The following is a 21760-nucleotide window of genomic DNA, read 5'->3' on the forward strand; positions in this document are numbered from 1 at the left end:
CTGCTGTGCTATACAACTGGAGCTGGGCTATACGGTCAAAAATATTATATCCCAATAATTAAAGACATTTTCAGGATGCAAACTGTTTATCTTAATTTTTACAGCTAGATGCTTAAAACGGCTATTCTCAAACGTTCCACTTTTACTACAGTGATTTATTTATTAAAAATGTCCTGCATTCCATTCAATTTAACAGGACAAATTACACTCTATATAATAAAATGCACAGGGTTCAGGGTGTCCAAGGTTTCTTATCAATGCTATAATCAACAAACAAAACTGTCACACTGCCAAACTTATTAAAACTTGTATTATTATAACAATAAAGATAAGCTGTTTTGAATCAAATGAATAGACTGTAGAATAGTTTTTGTAGCAGAACTTAAACAAGATTAAAACTGACAGTAAAACACCACCCCCCCTACATACACACCCACACACACCCACACTCAATCACACACCACAGTCACCCCATACCTATGTAGTGCTGGGGCTCGTACACCCAGTCATCATCGTCCTTTTCCTTGCCTGGGTGCGCTGTGTGTGAGAGTGTGTTCAGGTCATTCTGGCTGTGGAAAAGTTTGCGGGTTCGGCGGGAGAGGGATGTCCCGCTCAGCCAGCTCAGGGCACGGGACACTGGGGCGTTCTTCTCCTTCCTCTCCTTCTCTTTGCGCTTTTCCCTCCGCATCCTCCCAGGATTGGGAAGGGGAGTGGTCAACCGGGGCTCGCTGAAGATCACAGCTGCATGGTCAACTGGACTCACGACAGAGAAGAGATCAAGAACGCTTGCAGGAGGAGTTTAAGCTTATGAAGAAAAGAGGTCTGAACTCTGAGGATCCTAAATGATGAAAAACAATCTAATACGCTTAATTTCTCTGTGTTGTCTTGCTTATATGGATGCCAGATCCTTCCAAAAGAGGAGAAACAGCACAGACGTGTCTTCTGTTAACAGTTTCTTCTCAATATATTCAGCAAAAAACAGTGGAAAAATGAAGAAAATCCATTTAAACTCCACTCAAGCTAAGAAAAGAAATCCAGTCCTCTCCAAACCTGTCATTTGGGTGTAGTCCTTTCTTTTATATCCCAAAGTTCAACTGACCAACTTTTGGAGAAAGAAAGTGTCTTAAATAACCAGTTCCACACGTGTCTGACCACAGAGCTGCTTTTCTGAGCCGTAAACTCCCCAAGCGTCAGTTAGAAAAGCCCTTGTGGCCACCATACCACACCTCTCCATGTGTCAGAGCTTGTGTGTGTCCGTCTCCTGGGTGAAAAAAAACGTCACTGTGAATCGAGCGTAGATCCCGGATGAGTGAATGAAGAGATCGGATCAGTTCTTCTCAGGTTCTTCTCGTTCAGGAACAGGTGCACTCACCAGAACCTCTTGTTCAGGAGTGTGTGTGTTCACGTGTAAGTCACTCACCTGACACTGGTCCCAGCACACACACACACACACAGACACTCTTGCCAGCAGTTCACTTTCCCCGTGAGCTGGAGAGCGATGTTTCTGAGAGAGAGATGGTTCTACCTCGACAGCACTCTGAACGACTATGAGGTTTGAATTACAAACAGCCCTGAAAGTGCTACTGAAACACGAACCCAACGTCAACCCCCAACTCCACGCTCTCTGATCTGCTCCTCTCTCTGATCTTCGCTCCGCCCCTTCAGCGGCATGGCAACGGACACTCCACACTTCCTCCTCTTTCCTCTTCTCCGCCCAGGTGACTGCCTACCGCCTTGCCCAGGCTAGAAGGTGTGATCCTGAGCAGGAACCCCTATTCAAGCTCTTTACAGCCCTACAGGACTACTGACTTCCAGAGGAGTGAACACTCTCTTCACTCTGAGCTTTTCACAGGCCCATTATCTCAGCCGGGACATTCAAGCACTTAGAGCTGAAGCACTCAACTCAATTATTTGAGTTCATTTGTGGCTTAAAATATACATTTACAGTGATTTTCAAAGTGTTCTTTGCACTGAAGACAAAGAGCTTGTAAAAATTGATTTTAGAAATTCACCATATTTTTTCAATTTTTGCTGAAACTGAGACAGAACTTAATTAAATTAACTTAATTAAAACATCTGGTCAAATGCTAAATATGAAATACCAAACAACTTTTTTGCAGGTTTTCATTCATTCTGCCAATTTTTCAGCAATTTTCCACACTTTTCTACAACTTCAAAATGCCTTTACACAACCATAATCATTAAACATTAATGTTCAGTATAAAGTCTTCTGCCTTTCACTTTAATGATAGTTCTTTTTAAAATATATATTTGGCTAAATAATTTAGTTAAAGTAGTTTATTATTAAAAATATAATATCTCCATCCACAGTTACATAGTTACTATTTAAATATCCAGCAAGCTGCGTTTTATTTTTGTTACAAACAAATATTGATTTTTTTAATGTTTTACTTGTTAATGTTTTTATCATATGATATTGTATTTTACCATTTATCTACGCTGCAAAAAACTAAATGTTAGCAAGTAAAAATATCTAATTTCAGAGCAAAAAAAATATTTCTCTACTAAGAATGTTTGCCTTACAAATTGTATGATTATTTTGTAAATTTTACAAATAATAATAGTAATCAGCCTTTCTTAAAATTTTCAACTTATTTTAAATAATTTGAGCTTAAAATTAGCACAAAAAGTCAGAAGTCAATTATTATTGTTTTTTGGTGTCCAAATTTAGGCCAAACTATCTGTGGCTCATTTTGAAACTTTACAGTAGTTTATTTAAAAAAATCTTACAAAGAAAAATTTGATTACCCTATTGGCACATTTTCTTACTTAATATAAGCATAATATACGCATATACATCTTATCTTATATATTTTGTCTAGTTTTTGCCAAAGGATTTTTTTAAGCATATTAAATATATATCATATTTTCCAGCCTTACTCTAGCCTGATGGACATATTCAAAGTCTTTTCTGCCTATAGATAGGAAGTACACACAGTATACAGAAAACAGACCAGAGGAATATATCCTCAAAACAGGTGCAGACAGCTCTCCATACACATCCACATAGTCTGTGTGAACTGCAGCCCAGCAGAAGCATGAGGAAATCTACCTGTAGAAGAAGAAATCTAATGACAATAAAGGTCTTGAGATGGTATATTTCAGACTTTACATCCCGGCATGTCACGCGAGCCGAGAGTTCATTAGAGATTTAACAGCAGGAATGTGCATATGCACGAGTGTGCTTGTGCACATATGTGTGTGTAAATGGTCTGTGGCCAGTATAAATTTCACAGCAGTGCTCTCAGTGGGAACAGGCCCCCGAGTTTTACAGTCTCTACATTTAGCCGTGCTCCATCTATGACCCAATAAAGCCCAAAGTGCTGGCAGCTCACTCTCCACTCTAGCTCAGTTTGTTTTCACACTGAGAGAAGCAAACACAATCAGTGCAGGTCTCAGAGTGAGCTTAATCATTACACACCTTAACAGACCCCCTACTGACTCCTCACTCCCAACTTATTATTACCCTACTGCTCTTCTCTCATTCACAATCACAATAACATACTACTGAGCTTCAAATTGGGTCAGGAAATGAAATGTTTAAAATAATGTACAAATACTGTGTATAATATTTGTACCTTAACCTTGCAAGGAGAAAAAGCACATATTAGATTGGTAATTTTTTGTAATATAGTGCATTTTTAACACTGAATGCTGTAAAAAAATAACTTTTACAAAATTAAGAAAAAGGCTAGTCATTAAAATAAAAAACACAATTTCACAACCACAGAGCAGGTATTAATTAAGAGATGGGACATTCAGCACTTAAGTGACACTGACTTGGTGGTGGTGTGTTAGTGCGTTTTGTGCTGGTACAAGTGGATCAGACACAACAGTGCTGCTGGAGTTTTTAAACACCTGAAAAAAAAACTTTAACCTTTTAATTTTACATTTACATGATGGTCCACCTAGATAGAAGTATCACAGTGTTTAAAAACTCCAGCAGCACTGCTGTGTCCTATCCACTCATTAGTGCAGCAGAAAAAATAGTTTACTTCGATGCCCTATCTAAATAAAAGGTATAACCCCAAAATATACATAAAAAAACAAAAACGAATTGTTTTAAACGTAAAGCAAAAACACACTGCTTAAACAATTAATTGGCATCAAATTGGCGTATCTTTATAACATTCCACAATGTGGAATTTCTAAATGCAAAACTGAATTTTCCATAATCAGAAACTTATATTTAGACACAAAGATAATTGAAAATGTATCATTGAATCACACACAGGGAAAATAAATATATAAAAAGGTGGCCATCTTGGAAAAATACAGAGATATTTTTTTTTTTTTGCATGGCTAACAGGCTTTTTGGACAATTTGAAATTTCGAAATTTCGAAACCTATATTTAGACATCAAGATCATTAAAAATTGATCATTCAATTATAATCAGGAAAAACAAATACATGAAATGGTGGCCATCTTGTAAAATTGTTTTTTTGGCGTTGCTAACATGCTTTTTGAAAAAAGTAGGTCTAATGTGATGCTTGTGTCACAACTTGAATGATTATTTACTGATCTGCAGCACTATACCAGAACAAAACACAGTAACCACCAGTGTGTCAGAGTCTCTGCAGTGCTGCTCTGTGGTGGTTCTGTTGGGTCCTGATCACTGAAAAACAAGGTGAAAGGAGGATAATAAAGCATGCAGAGAAATTACAGCGTACTCCTTTATGATCATTGGCTAATAAGATAGAATATGAGTATAGAAACAAGGTGGTCATAATATTATGTATGTATATATATACATACATAATATTATAATTCTAAGTATATTTATACTATACTTATATATAATTCTAAGTATATTTAAGATTATGAAAACATATATGTACACTGTCTAATCTGTATAAAAACATACACAAACACACATAACCAACGCACACAAACAACCCAGACGCCCAACCTTTGTCCTGAGCATAGCAATCAGAGGCCCTCCACACCCTCACACGCTGTTAATAATTCACCAGGGCCAAGCACCCACTGCTGAGATGAAGAGAAAAGAAGAGAAGATGAAGAGATAGAACTCATCTCTCTGTTCTCTGGAGAAAAATGATACTGTACTCTTTCAATCAAACACTGAACTCTTTATTAGTCGTATTATTCTGCTTATTAACACAGTACAAAGGCTCTGTATTAAAGCCAAAAATTCACCAATAAGCCTGAATGCTGCTGGTCTTAGGCCAACTGATGTATTATTGAGGTTAATCAATAAAACCGTCCAGCGGTGGGGTTAATAAACACACGGCTATGCTGCACTGTGATCTCCCACAAGAGCACACACCTGCTCACTACAAATCCTCAACACACACACTCCACATGGACTGCATCTGACAACAGCAGAGTTTGTAAAATAATCAATCTAATAAATATTCTATAAGAGATACACTCATCATCCACCCTTCACTTCTGTTTTACACATTTCTTCACACATTGTAAAATGTGTATAGTGTAAACAATTCAATAACTAGAGATGAATTATGATTTATTTTTAAGCACTGCTCTGTTTTACTGAGCATATGTTTCACATGCATCAGTCCTGAAGAGCAATGAAGATTAATGCATGGGTACAACACAGGAAAAATAGCATAATGAAGGCGTAATAAAAAATTATAAAACTGCAAAATGTGTGTTTTGTTGCTTGGTACAAATATGAATATGACTTTACCTGAAAACAGTGACAATATAAACTGTACAGCCCAATTGAGGTACTGGACAATGTCAGCCCATATCCATGATCCACAGTTTTATCAGAATCAACGGAAATATTAGGGCTGTTCTAATCCGATCCTGTGGATTGGGATCAGGATCAATGCAGGCCTATTTTAATGGATTGAGTATCAGCCAAGCCTGGCTAAGTGCTGGCGATTTTTAAAGTACATAACAGTACAGTCTAAATGCCTGTTCATTTGCATTGGAACATAAAAAACATAATATTTGCTGTTCTTGTGTTTTACTGCATCTGATGATGCCCCCTTTCCTCCATATGTGGACATGTAAAATGTGAGCATTTGACACAGCTGTCTAATTATTACATTTTTAGCAATGGCACAAAAAATGATAAAAAAAAAAAAAAAAAAAAAAAAAAAACAGAAATGCTTTTTTTACCAATAGGAGTACAGCTTGCTTTTTCCTAGTTTAATCTCAGAACTGAACAGGGCATTCAAAACCAAACAAATAAACAAGTGTAAGAGTAAATTGTCAGAAATATTAAGTTACAGCACATAATGTGGAAAACTACAAAAAAAAATCAATATCTGTTTTAGTCTATTTACATTTAAGAAAGTGCAAAAGTTCACTGCACTATTTAAAAAAAACAAGTAAGCCATATAATGAAAGAACAGTTAAACCCAATTAAAGGCCATGTAGTAATGTAGTCATTGTAAAAATTTGGGCTAAAACAAAGTATCAGTGTATAATGTCACATTATACACAAAAAAATATTTGCTACCTGATAGCACAAAAAACCTAAATGACTGCACTGAAACAGTATGAGCCTATACTTAGTATTTTCGTGATAACGATACTCTTGACGATAAGACAAACACTGAATTAAAAATATATATTTTAAGAATACACTATTGCAACAAAAGGAAAATTACTAAAAAAATAATACATTTTATTATTGCATTCCATATGATATGGTAATATGATATGGTACACCCCTAACTGAGATATTAAAAAAATAAGAATTTTACCAGATTTGTAACAGATGTCAATGATCCAGAATGTCATGACACTAATAATGCACTCCAAATATCTCTATATATCCAGGATTAAAGTATATATGATACTGGACAGATATAATCTGTCCCTAGCAGATTTATAATGGGAAATGAGAACAGTGTGAATTTTTCTTTTGCTAAAAACAGCAAAAAAAGTAGTACCCTGATGTGATAATTAGGGGTGGGTGATATGGCACGATATTTCAGGAAATAATATCGTTCAAGATATTCAAAAATATTGGCGATATTATTGCATACAATACTTAGCATTACCTGGTACTCGGTTTGGGTGTCTCTAGAAAATATTGCTGAAAAATAGAATTGTTCGAGTTGTGATATCTTTAGTATTTGAACCAACAATCTTCAGACAACAGGAAATAACCTTTGTTGTACTGTAAGGTTCCACCAAGTCATTTTGGTTTTACTGTATAAAACTACTTTTATTAATATAAATTATATAAAAAACAAACACTAACAATGTTGGCTGGCTTTTCCTTCAGTTTTACAACATTACACCATATATGCCAGTTATCTCCCGTTTATAGTTGTATAGATATGGCCTAAAGTTAAAAAAAGCTAGCTTGGGACCAGAAGGTCGCTGGTTTGATTCCCATGACTGGCACCCACAGCCCCTTAAACAAGACCTCTAACCCCAAATTGCTCCCTGGTCACTGAGGTGGCTGCCCATTGCCCTGTGTGTGTGTTTGTGTTTACTGCCATTGATGGTTTAAATGTGGAAGGTGAATTCCATTGTGCTGCTGTGTGATACAGTCTAAACAACCATAAGACACACTTCAGAGAGACACTGACACATTTTAAATGTAAACATTAATGGAAAATTAATATTGTGTGATATTACACTTTTAAAACCTGTAATAGAACAAACAATCTCAATATAAAATACAGTATATTGCATTTTTTCCTCGCTGTTGAGGACTATTCAGGAGGTCCTGCAGAGTTCCTGCAGCTCTGAACAGCTTTCCCCTTTAAAAGTGCTTTAGTAGTTACTACTACTGCTGTGGGCTACTGTTTTAATGAAGGGCTTAAGAAGACGCCAGGAGGGAAGAATTTTAGATTTTTATTGTTTCTGTCCCCACATTTTACAAGGTAAATTTATAGGCCCATGTGTTTTCTTGGTGTGCAGCAAGGCTGTAAAGTATGCAAGTGAAGTGTAAAATGTGCAGTGTGTGTGAGTGTGTGTGTGTGTGTGTGTATGGATATATATGAACCGATGAGGAAACAGTGTGTGTGGATGTGTGTGTATTGTGGTCAGTCCCTGAGTAACAGCATATTTAAACTGTTTGTTTAGTTGAATGTGGCACAGCCACCGCACGCACAAACCCATGGGTTATACTGAAGAGAAAAACAAGACATTACCAATATACTGAGAGCTTTCAGAGCAGCTGCAGGAGTAAACAGAATTCATTCTGCCCAAATAATTTATACAGCATATCGTCATTGTCAATATTTTTGTCTTCATATTTGTGGTTTTCCTTTTACCATTGTGAATCAATCAGTTTTTAATATATTATGTTAAATTACAATTAACTAATAGAATGCACCAAAATTACTTCTTAAAATAGTTTTTTTTTTTTTTTTTGACTTCCATTCTTCTGTTGTGAAAGTGCTATTTTACAGATTTTCTGCGACAGAGGAAATATAAGGAAACTACCATATGTGTCTAAATACTTGGAAACAAGAAAGTTAGGAAATTCTAACTTAACAGCAGCTAATTTTATTGTAAGTGACAATCAGAGAATTAACTATATTATTAAAGAAGATAAATAAACAATACTGTATAGGGTTGGACAATATTGTTAAAATATATATATATATATATATTTTTTTTCAATTATATGAGAAATTCTCAAATATGCTTGAGATTTTTAAATTTTTTATTTACACAAACATGAAGTATGAAAATCACTGCCACAAAAAAGAGCTCTTTATACAGATTTCTGACAGAAGCAAACGTCTACTGAGATTCCCTCTGGCATCTTTTTTATTTAAGTATGTACAATCTCTATAATCCTATTTTAAAAACTGCATTAAAATAGCAATTTTATTAATTAAATTAACTCGATTAACCTCCATGCCCTATAATATCACTTAGCTTGGCTGTAGTCTTGGGAGACTCATCTGCAGATGTGGGATGGCAAGACAGAAGGACAGTCCTTCAGTACGTGACAAAACAATAAATAAATTATTGATATTTACCAATAACCCTAAAATTTTAAACTTAAAAAGACCCAGAGGAATATATATGCGAATGCCTTAATTGTCAATAAAACCAGAAATATTAAAAACATGATAACTGTGGCTTACCTTAGTTTGGATAACGTCTAATTAATCACTCTTTCTAGATTTGTTTGGAATGTATGAGGTTGAGCCCTTGGTTGGGCTCATATATTACGTTGTTAAACACTCCAATGAGCATAGCATGCGTAATAGTAAGCTTAGCATGCTGCAGTAATATGCAGCTAAGGTTTGGTTTTAGTTTAAGCACTTTAAAAGCAGATTTAGTATTCCAGTGCAGAAATAAGTTCTGAAATGTGCTTGAACTTGTTTTATTAAAATAGTTATAGCTATACTGTTGAACTTGTTTTCTTTTTTCTATCATATTTTATTATTTTCATTCAGTACAGTCAGAGTTATTATGAGTTATTACCTGAAGTCCTAATAGAGTGACTGTTAATTTTAGGTGCATTGAGAGCACACCCTGGCCCTGAGACTAAGCACAATAAGAGGAGAAGTGAAGCAGAGAGCAGCAGCAGGGGAAGTGTAGATCAGACAGCACAGTGTGTTTAACTTTACACACCGGCAATTAAGAGCTAATTAGAAAACCATCAGTTTTATCATCACTGCTCCCTCTGCTCTCTCTCATACACACACACACACACACACACACCACAAGCTGCAAATATACAAGCCAAACACTTGGTCTGACCTCCGCTCTGACCTTTGGCTTTTCTGTACTCCAGAGGCTGTACACATATTCATCAGTGCACAGAGGGTTCTCTCTCTATTCCTGTCTCAGTCTCAGTTTTCCCTCTGAGTGCTGGGAGTCAGTGTTGAGGTCCTGCCTGTGCATGCTGAGCTAAGCTGAGTGCATTCCCCAGCATTCCAGCTTTAGACTCCACCTGCCCACTGCGAGGCCACCGAGTGGAGCTCAGGAACGAGGAAGGGAACGTTACGGAAAAAACACAACATCAACATACTTTAGTTATGTGATGAATCTTATCTGGAAAGGGTGGGTGTTTCTGCAGGTTTTCATTCTAAACAACTAACAGCACACCTGATTCCACTTGTTTAATCAACTGCTCCGTCTTCACACAACTAATGACACATGCTTCTGATTGGCCGGAATGAAAACCTCCATCAGCACTTTTCAGATAAGATTGTATACCCCAGTATAATGTATTTACTTCTGATTAAAGCTGAGAAATATGCCTTTATGAGTTTACTGTGTTAATTTATGTATTGTGTAAATACTATGTCTTGGGAAATTTCTTGAAATATCAGATTGCCCATTCTTCTAAAATTATAATGATAGTTACTATTTCTTAGGTTTACAAATTAGTAGGAAATGGATAGAGGCAGTATTGTCTTCTCCAACTTGATCCAAGCCAAGTATTGCTCTAAAAACTCTTTAAAAAATGTACAATTTAAAAATATATATATATAACCAACTTAAGAAAGAACAGAAGGAAGGATATTAATTGGAAAAATGAATTGGTAAAAAAATTAAATAATAAAGTAAAAATAAAAAAAAGTTTAAGACATACTGATAAGACAAAATGTAGTAAATATTTGGCAACCGACATTATATGGCCAAAAAATCAAAAAAGCACTTTCAGTTAAAATTATGCAATTATAGTGTACAAAAATGTATATTTTGAACAAGTATTTTTGTAATTTTTTTTTTTACATTTAACGGTAGGCTATAAAAATGGTTTTATTTTGGTCCATCATCATCATCACCCAAAATATAGACAAAACATATAATTCTGCTGCTCAATCATAACAATAACACATGGCTGTACTACTCCACCCTAAAGAGGACTGAACAGAAGAACAGCTAGAGCGGCTGAGAAGATGCTAAAGAAAGAAGGGCTGAGTAAGATGAGGATGAAACAGGACCACTTTACTCGCATACCACATGTGCTTCTCTCACAAAAACACATACGCAATACTCTTGAGCACTCCTAGCACACACGCACACACACATACTTCTCCGCAATAACAAGCTGGATCTATTTCAACATCACTGCCACCTCTCTAAAGCCATACTGACAAGGCTAGACACGCCTTTAAATCAAAAATAAAGCAGACAGACAAAGTTACACGCCGTCTGCTGGGCCTGATGTCTTCTGGGTCTCTGTAATAACATTTTAGTAAATAAAGTTTATTTAAGATCAAAATATTGCCACTGTAACATAAAACCTGTATTTCTCTAAAATAGCAACATTACGGACAAATCTTTTTAAATTTCAGTGGAAGTGAATGTATTTCAGTCAGTGTATTTTATTTATAGTAATTTGAAGAAAATTAAATCAGTCTTTGGCCTGATCAAAACACAGATTTTTTTAATATCCATCAAAAAAAATAACAATATAAAAATATAAAAAATATATAACAATGGTAGAACATATTTTAATTAGTCTAATTTCTGACTTCCCCAGGATGTAAATCACCATTTTTTATTATCCATTCACTTATTTATGTTAAGGTTAAATAGCTATTTACAATAAAAGCAGGGGAATTTTGATACAGAGAGGAGAAAAGGAAAGATACAACAAGTCAGAGGTCATAGGGTCTACAAGAAATCTGGTTGTAGGGTCTTATATAAACTAGCCATTTAGACCAGATCCGATTCAATTTATCAATTTGGATTCTTAATGAATAAGTAAGTTTTTCCATTATAAAAAATTATATTAATCCATATTCATATCAAATTCATAAACACTCTAAAATGCATCTTTTTTAATTACTGTAGCTAACACTGAATGCAGAAAGGCAGGGGACTGCAGTAAAGGAACTTCAGGGAGAAAGAGTGCATATATACTAAGAATGTTGTTAGTTTTTAATAACAGGTCATTTAAATCTTATCATGTACACATATTTCACAATTCACTGCAGTTACTCCTCACACAGCTAAATTCTCTCTAAAGCACCGGTTCCACTCCACAATTATAATCCACAGGTCTGAGCCTCCATTAAGTTCCAGCAAGAGACCCAAACCTGCCACTTTGCTGAGGAACAGAGAGCTAAGCTGGGTTTATGGACTGGCCACAGCAAGTCTAGCTGGCACACAGGTGCTGAGAGACAATAACAGTCTCAACATAGGCTTTATTATACAGGCTGATGACTCACTCTGTCCTCTGCCACACTGCAGGGTCCACAGTGAGTCACTGAGTGGTTTTAGAATATTTAATTGCACTCGCTTCTACATTATATTATCAGAATAAAGAGTAATGCAGAGGCAACAGTAACACAGTCAACACTCTGACCTGCTACTCAGCTTAAAACCTCTCACTTACTGCCCATTCAAATAACATTATTTAAATAACAGGACTAGTGAGAAAATTATATATTAATCATTTAATTTCAAGATAAGAATTTAAACAGGGGAGGACTCCATGTGGAACTAAGGTGCCACCACTATGATCCTAGGATCGCCTGTTTTCATCCTGATCATGAAGATTGCCATCAGCAGCTGGAGCCCTGAGAGAGCACAATTGGCCCTGATCTCTCTAAGTGGTGGGTAGATGGTGCTCTTTCCCCATATGACTCTCTAGGGTAATATTGGTCAGCACAGGCGGCTGTTAGCTGATGTATCGGAGCTGAGTTGCTGCACTTTGATAGAAAAATGATAGAAACAGCTGATTAGGAGATTTAAAAGGCATTTAATATGTCTATATTTTGCGTATATATGCGCTGACACATCAAAAGTAAACACACTTACAGTAGATTTCTATAAGTCCCTATATACTTGTGTGTTCTTTCGACAAACAACTTTCCCAGAATTCAGCATGAATTCAAACCTTCAGAATACAAACTTGACTGTTTGGTGGATATAAAGTCTATAAAAAAAAGTGATTATCATCAACCTAAAGCAATTCATGCTATTCTGGCTAAGCTGTATTTACCAAACCGACCACTAGAGGGAGCCACAGGAACAGGCTTTGAACGGGACTTGAAGAGAAAAACACAGGGAGGAGCTACTGTGGCAAAAGGGCAGATAGGCATGGCTCATTACCATATCTAATCTAAGCAGTAAAAGAGCTTGTTTTTCCTCGTGCTTACAGCAGAGAATGTATACAGTGCTCAGTAAACAGGATTTCAGTGTGCTTATGTGAAGAAAGCATTGTGTGTTAGAGGCATTTACAGTCTTTAGCCTCATAAACAGTCAACACAAACACTGCAATCAACAAGTCAAATCTTAATTGGAATATTTAAGCTCTGAGTCGGAAGATAAAGCCTTCGCGAGTGCCTTCCCCGCCACCCCACCCCAGTTTCACTGTGTTCTGTCGTTTTCAGTAGACATTAGATGAAAATTCCTCCTGTCCTCATGTTTCAGCTTAGTCACTCGTCTAAAGGCTTAGTCTTGTTTTAGGGGCCGTCTTCAAACGGTTCCTCGGTCGAGGCTTTTATTTGAGGCGCAGGCGAACTGAATGCCTAAAGCTTAAGGTGAATCAGGTGCTGACCTCTCGTGCTGAACTATGACCCAGCACAGCCGAGATAAATCAACCCGGATGCCTAGTCTGGTCTGAGCCCCGCCATCGCGGTGGATGTTGACGTTTGAATGAGCAGAAACAAAAAGCCCTTTAAAACCAGTCAGACAGCTTCAGATACACTCAGGCCTAAAGCATGAAAAGCTCCCTCACCGGCACAGCATACTTCCTATTGCCTGCTAATGACTCACACTGCCACACATTTAAAAAAAATATATATACAGCACATTCACAAAGCAACCTTACATATACTGGTTCTACAATTGCAAAAAAAAACTTTAGATTAGATTAAAGGAACATAAACGCATGTTTAGAACTGCTGTAAGGAGAAGTATAAAGAGACATTTATACTGATGTCCTCTGGAGAATTCTGTGTGTATATGTATGCGTGTGTGTGTGCATGTGTGTGTGTGCGCGTGTGTGTGTGTGTGTGTGTGTTTGTGGAAATGGTGAAAGTGGGGGTGAAGTCTAGGTTCCATCTGTTCTTTGGTCCATCCTGTTTTCAGTCTTCCCCCTTCCTGTGAATGATGGCCTCCACCATTCTCTCTATTTCCCAGGAATTTCACAATGTGAATGTAAAGTCACACTGATAAACACACCAGGGTCTAATCTTTAATACTAACCACACTCAATACTACAAAAGAACACAACCACAGGTAATACAAACTTTATATGGTTGTGTATAGATGCTGTGTTTTTTTATTTCATTCACTATATGGGTTGTAAATTTAATATAGATACAGTAAGAAAAAAACATGGTGACCTATGTGTCACAAACTCTTTAAAAGATGTGTAAAGTCCCTTACAGCACATGAAGCTTGTAGGAGCATGTAGGAGTGCTTTTAAAATACTGTTCAATTTATTTAATTTTAGGTTTCATATCAATATTCATAACTGGGTCTGGGCTCTTATAGGTTAAAGACAAAAACAGAAAAACTAAATAAAAACCATTGAAATATTACGTAATATATGTTAGTATCTAATATTATTTAAACTTTAAAGTTGTTTGTTAGGCTGGGTAAGACAATAATACTTCTCATTATCCGGACAATTACATTATACATTACATATGCAATACATTTGTCAGTACAGGGCACTTTATCTGTTTAATTACAGAGAGAGTAGATGAGACCTGGTTAACTAAAATTAAGCATATTGATTTATATGAAAAAATAGATATTCTGTTGTCAAAGTAAATTTTTTATATTGTATTCTGTACGTAATGATTTTTCCCATAACGCCCACTTCTATGGGAGCCAAGGGAATTGTGACTGACCAACAACCATTTTAATGCTTGAATATAAAAATAGAAATTGTTTCCATTATGTAACTATTTCATATTTTGTTATTTTGAGCGTGACACTGATATTAGTACAGTACATTGACTATTTCATTGTAGAGAAGGTATGATTAGCTTTGTTTTTCTAGATTTTAAATAAGCAAAATAAATGAAAAATGCATAAAATTTAATTGTACTATTTTTTACAGTATAGTGTTTTTGTCACTGTTGTTTTATATCTATGCCATATGGACCATAGGCTTTGATTAGGTGCTTCAGTCTTGTTGTGGCAACTGAGTGATGTTTACATGCACACAGTACCCCAGCAAAGCTGGGTTAATCTAAAATCTAAATTTGCCTAAACTAACAGCAAGTTCACTTGGGTTATATAAAGTCTAGAGCATTTTACTTGCATGCCAGCGTGTTCTGAATTTACGCCCACTTTGTTACGTAATTAGAATTAAAAGAAATTCCCTCTGATTGGAAAGACTGGCGTTCCTGGTTTGCTTTCCATCTAATCATCTCAGCATGTCTGACTAAACGTTTAGCACTAGGGACATCTCTTCCTGTTCACCTTCTGTCACTCTGCTGCTCATTTTGGTGTAATAAAGCTGTCATCACCTGTGGTGTTGCAGGAAATGCAACAAAATATCACAGGTGGAGTGATCACATGGTAGAAGTGTTTACATGGTCAAATCTGTCTTAGTTACTCTGGTCAATATTAGCCTGAGCCATAATCTAATCTAATTAAACCTGAAATGGACCGTCACAATAAATCATTCTGTCTATATGAACATATCTTAGTTAGACTAGAAGTCTTAAGAACCATTTAAACTGGATGGAGAGGTGGAGCCACTTTGCCATGGCAAGCGTAAGGTGTTTATGGCTGATTCAAGAGATATTAGCTCATATAAATGACAAGAGATGAAAGTAGCTACTCAATTTACACAATGCTATAAAGCAAAAAAATCTATTTAACTGTTTAATAGTTAAATCGTTAATAGTTAAATAGTTAATAGTTTAAGCATCTAACAGCTTCTGGAATGAAGCTGTTTCTCAGTCTGTTCATTTTGCGTTTGATACTTTGCAGCCTCCTGCCTGAGGGGAGCGGGACAGAAAGTGAGTGTCCTGGGTAAGTGGGATCCTTCATGATGAAGGTGGCCCTTTTCCTGTATCTGGAGGTGTAGACGTAGTTAGTCAGTGTGTTTAACAAATGTATCATGATTTAATAAAATATTGTCATTTTCCCAGCCCTAGTTGATACCAAGAACTGTCGTATAAAGAACACTGTATAAATGTGCAGCCAAAAGGAAACACAGGACACTCACACTGATGATATCTCTGACATGTTCATAGACTGTGTGTAAAGTTGAAAGCTACAGCTAGTTTTTATTCAGTCAGAGACACTTTATCCAAAAGGTGATAATGATATTTGATTCTCAATCAGCATACTGACATCTTCGTGTGTCTGGAGTTCTGTTATCATTAAGTCCAGCCCTGTAGACACCAGACTGCTTGTAATGTGGCCCATTACCCCAAATGAGTTTGCCACCCCTGCTGTGTAAACTCAGTGTAATGTGTAACGGACAGCAGTGATGTCTGACAGAACAAAGCTTTCAGTGAGCTGCTGAGGTCAGAGGTCAATGATGATGTACAGAGTGTGGAGAGAGCAGGGTGTGTCCAGACTCCATACATTCCTCATCAGTCACGCTTCCCACAACAAAGTGCAGCAAGACCTGAAGAAACCACTCACACTGACACTTTCACCTGCTGTGTGTGAGGGAGCTGCTGGTCTCTTCTCATGGCTTTCACTCTCTCTCTCTTTCTCTCTCACACTCACTCATTTTCAGCTTTTCCCAGGGAATCATAAGCTTGCCACACGTATCAAACCCTGTGGAGTCACACTTTTATTACTCATTAGCAGAAGCTTTGGGCACCACCCTAAACCACAATATTAGTCAAGCTGACAGCTGGCCATTGTGTGTGTGTGTTTAAGTTTGATTTAAAGAGAAGTTAGCTCACAAGTTTCCTTGGACTCAACAATCCCAGAGAGGTTTCATAAGAGGTTTCATAAGGCATGTTGCTGGACAAGTTTTACAGTAACTTCGGCTATGAAAACGCCCACAACCAGATCCTTGTTCAAATAAGGTGGTGAAGCATCAAGAAAAAGTCTGTCTAACTTCTCGCTTTTAAAGCATTCAGCATTTGGGGAAAATCAAACTTACAGACTTACCAGGGCTACAAAGTAGGGATGTGCCATACCGTATTGTGTGCAATAATATCGCCAACATTTTTAAATATTGTGGACAATATAATATCCAGAAATCACCCACCTCTAATTATCACATCAGGGTACTACTTTTTTGCTGTTTTCTTATTTCCCATTATATATCTATTAGAGACAGATTATATCTCTCCAGTATCATTAACTTTACTTCAGTCCTTTATTCCGTATTTTGTGGACTATAAGGGGCACTTACAATCCTTTCATTTTCCCAAAAATCGTCAGTGCGCCTTTTAATCCGCTTTATAATCCAGTGCGCCTTATGTATGAATCAGGTTGTAAGGAGCAGTAAAGCCACTCCACTGAAGTACAGTGTTATATAGGAGTTTTAGCAAAGTTTCTGTAGCACCGAGACTTGAGTAGCATTAGCCGCTAACCGCTATTTCCCTTATGCTAATGCTCCAGCCTTAGTACTGGAGAAATTTGTGAGTCTAAGCTTACTGTAAATAAATGGAAGCGCTTTACTCACCCAAATAAACAGTTTTCAGGAGAGAAATCTGTGTAGATTAACATACAGCGCTCCTTTGACTTTTAAAGAAAGTCTTTTTATTACAGTTTTGTTTACTTAGCTTAGCATTACTTTACTTAGTTAGCTACCACCCCACACCACCACCCAGTGGTGAGACCTGCTGAATTAGAATCCTTATATTGTTTCTTTTAATAGCCTTATAATCCAGTGCACCTTATGTATGAAAATAGACCAGAAAATAGACGTTCATTGACAGTGCACCTTATAATACAGTGCGCCTTATAGTGCAAAAAATATGGTGCATTATTAGTATCATGACATTCTGGGTCATTGACTTCTGTTACAATCTGATAAAAACAATCTTGTATTTTTAAATATCTCAGTTAGGGGTGTGCTATATTATATTGCATGCAATAATACAATATCTGCAATTTTCATTTTGTTGCAGTAGTGTATTGTTATCGCAAAAATACCACAAAATATCATGCTATTATTTTAGGGTCATATCACCCACCCCTACTACAAAGTTAATGTAGCTAACAAGTAAGCTTGTGTCTGATGATGGTTCAGCATGTTAAGCGACCTTCTTGTTTCTACACTGTCCATTTTATTAGCTCCACCGTCTATGTATTGACAGACTAGTGCTGGAAGATATGGCCAAAATATATATCACAATATATATCCTAATTTCATTCAATACAATATCATTTCGATATCAATATGAAGAGTAAAAATGCCACCACACCATCAAGAAACACACATCACATATTGATACTGGCAGGCTATGTAAGCCTATATTGTTCTGTTGTTTCTGTTTTGCTTAAATGCACCACCACTGTGATTGCAGGGCAGAGAATGACCCATCACCCAAATAATAGCTGTTCTTTGGTGGCCCTGTGGGGTCCTGAATGTAGAAGAACAGGGTAAAAGGTTAAAAACAATGAGGACAATGAGTGTAGAAACAACGAGATGTTAATGTTTTGGTTGTTCAGTGTATATATATATATATATATATATATATATGGTATTTTGTTCATTTCAGGACATCCTCAAACCACTGTTCCGACATGTTTCAGGAAGCAGACTTACCAGTATCAACAGCATCAGTTCTCAGGCAGTAGTAAAATAGAGTCTCATCTCTCACACATTAGACGCAAGGTTGGTTTTGAACAGCCTCCGGCTACATGACTGTACAGAAGAAGCAAAGCTTAAAACTTATGTTGGCTTCTTATTTTGTCTGCCTCATTCTGCCTTAAAGGCACACTATGATACATTTTTAGTTAATTAATGCATTTTTTACTGTTTCAAATGAGTCTTTACGAATCTTCTCTGAAGGTTTGCCATAAAACTCACGAAAACAGTGTGTCTCTGTTCTAGAACCCTAGAATGGTTTCAATTTTTTTAAACCTTTTTTTGTTACATTTGAGAGACAGTTGTGCTCAAAACAACATACAACACATAACTTAGGGGGAGAAACTGGAGTAACAGCAGTGCAAAAGTGAACAATTTTACTTTGAACAACCAAGAGTTGCTTAGTGTGCCTTTAAATGGTGTAGCTGTTTTATTATCCAACTTTGCGTAAATGCTAAGTTGGAATATTTATTTGTTTGTTTGTTTTTTTAATACCAAAATCAGGACAAACTCTTTTTTTAATACCCTTGATTTCAGAAGCAACGAATAAGCAGGTGTCCCAATACTTTTGTCCACATAGTGTATTGTATGATGCTGTTTACAGGCTCTGTATAATTGGTGCAAGTCTGTATTTTTCAGGAAAGATGCGACCCTTGCCAACACCAACCTGGAATTCAAGCATCCTAAAAGAACCAATCCACACTAGCACACACGGTCTCTCTCTCCCGGCACGTCTGTCTACACCAGCACTTTCCAGTAGTATCACAGAGCCAAGCTACAACTGAAACAAACAGCTGGAAATGCTGCAAGTGTCTACAGCATCTGTTAGGTAGCGTTCTCACTACAGCTCTGCTGAAAGACAATACAGACAGACATGCAAAGCGCAGCGAGCAGGTGTGTTTACATAGCGTTCCTGACTCTGGGTGTCTGTGTTCAGGAAGTGTTGCAGGCTGTTTCCTCACGCTGAGAATGCTGCCTCATCAGTTTGAGCTCATGATAGAGGAATGATAGAAGGGCTGAACTTTTAGCTAAAGCATTCCACAAACACTTAAGAGCTGGAATGCCACCTCAACTCATCAAATCAGTACCGCAAAACAGGAGTGGCCGACGCAACACATCACGTCACACGTCACCATCTGTAATGCAGAACTCATACGGCAACATTTTTCACATTTTAATGAAACATGCTCCTGAAATTTACTTGGGAAAAAAAACACTTTTTATTCCTGGTTATATTCAGGAGAAAAACACAGAGACAGACAAGACAGACAGCAAAAATTTGGAAGAATAAAAATGGACAGCAACCGTGTTACACACTGTTCTGTGTAATTACCAATAAATATACAGTTACACACACAAACTAGTATTGTGTCCCATGACTTCTTAAATGTCTCATGGAAGCTGTAGGATGTGTGTGTGGATGTGATTTTTGCCAGAGTCGCTTGCCTGACCGCACAGGCAACTATAGCCAGATGCTGGAGGTCACAATCATTACCATGCACTGCACTGTCCAATGAAGCTTGTTTTGTCATCTGTAAGATATTCCTGGTACACAACCCAAATAATTCACGTCACTTTGTCACAAACATGTTGGCCAATGCTCAAACTTCACTCACAAGATAGCACCTCACAATTTATACAGGTGCCTGGTACACCTGCATTGCCTGCTGATACTGGCTCCCTACTGATATCCCTCAATACTCATAAACCCTCTCTAATTTGATGCCAAACTGAAACATCCATCATTAAAAGTTCTGGGAAAAAATAAGAGAGCACTTAAAAAGAATGATTTCTTTGATTTTACCAAATCGAAAACCTCTGGAATATAATCAAGAGGAAGATGAATGATCATCAAACCGATGATGAACTGCCTGAATTTATTGTACCAGGAGTGGTATAAAGTTATCCAAAAGCAGTGTGTAAGACTGGTGGAGGAGAACATGCCAAGATGCATGAAAACTGTGATTAAAAACCAGAGTTATTCCACCAAATATTGATTTCTGAACTCTTAAAACTTAAAAATATAAACTTGTTTTCTATGCATTATTTAAGGTCTGAAATCTCTGCATCTTTTTTGTTATTTCAGTCATTTCTCATTTTTTGCAAATAAATGCTCTAAATAACAAGTTTCATTTGAAAGTTGGGAGAAATGTCTGTAGTTTATAGAATAAAAAAGCAATGTTCATTTTACTCAAAATATATACCTATAAATAGCAAAATCAGAGAAACTGATTCAGAAACTGAAGAGAGCTTTAAGTATTAAATCAATACACAAACTCCATCAATAAAAGGAAATGCTTAAAGCACGTTCAGTAAGGCTTCATTATTTAACCTTGCACTTCACAAGATCAACACAACATGAATACAAATCCTCCACTCAAGATATTCTCATTACTGCATGCCCCCCATCACCACCACCTCCCCCTAACCGTTCTTTTCTCTCAGCCTCAATACGTCGTATTTGTCTTAATATTTGTGCAGAGGCTCAGTGGTGAGAATGGAGGAATTGCCTCTGGATTAGCATATTAAAAGAGCTGGCATCCTGGAGGAACCTTTCAGAAAAGAGTCACAATCAGGAGGAGAAAGAGACTGGCAGAGACCCTGGCACGTTCCTCAGATCTGTTGTATGCCAAACTGGCAACCAGCCAGAAATCCCAACGGTTCTGAGATGTTTACACCCCGGATGCCCATTCAACACAAAAAAAAGGAATAGCAGCCAAGTAGTTAACCTGCAGCCAGACACAAATGAGCTTGTGTTCAGATTTATTTTTTCCTTTCTGTAAAAATGCCAGTTAGGAAATACAAGGTCCTAAATAGATACATTTTATGGAGTTGATTATTGAACAGCTACATTTACTTCATTATATCTGTATTTAAACTCTTGTCTCTTGCCAAACAAAGCATGCATTTGATGAGTGTGCATCTTTAATTCAGCAACAACCCTGTACAAATGCTCCTTGCTGATTTGTTTGAGTTTTTTCACCATTTACATATTTAATGAGTATTTTGCAAAAGTTTGGATACCCCAGGATAAATAACATAGTTTGTTGGGTTTCTAACAACAAATTAGTGAATAAGGATTATAAGGCGCACTATCAATGAAGGTCTATTTT

At 36.8% G+C, this 21760-nt stretch overlaps 1 protein-coding gene across 2 annotated transcripts in view; it reads right to left on the bottom strand.

The window, feature by feature from the left end:
* The window catches only part of nhsl1b (NHS-like 1b), a 160047-nt gene that overhangs the window by 85956 nt on the left and 52331 nt on the right, over window positions 1-21760 (bottom strand). The window contains exon 1 of one of the 2 annotated variants that reach the window (XM_049483189.1): window positions 478-1639. The exons of the other annotated variant lie outside the window; for it this stretch is intronic. Coding sequence (XP_049339146.1) covers window positions 478-688 — 211 coding nt within the window. The 5' untranslated portion in view covers window positions 689-1639. Of the gene's footprint in view, window positions 1-477; window positions 1640-21760 lie in introns of those variants that run through there. 2 annotated transcript variants of the gene reach the window in all.

Source organism: Astyanax mexicanus, chromosome 1 (assembly GCF_023375975.1).
Source record: "Astyanax mexicanus isolate ESR-SI-001 chromosome 1, AstMex3_surface, whole genome shotgun sequence".
Lineage (NCBI taxonomy): Eukaryota > Metazoa > Chordata > Actinopteri > Characiformes > Acestrorhamphidae > Astyanax > Astyanax mexicanus.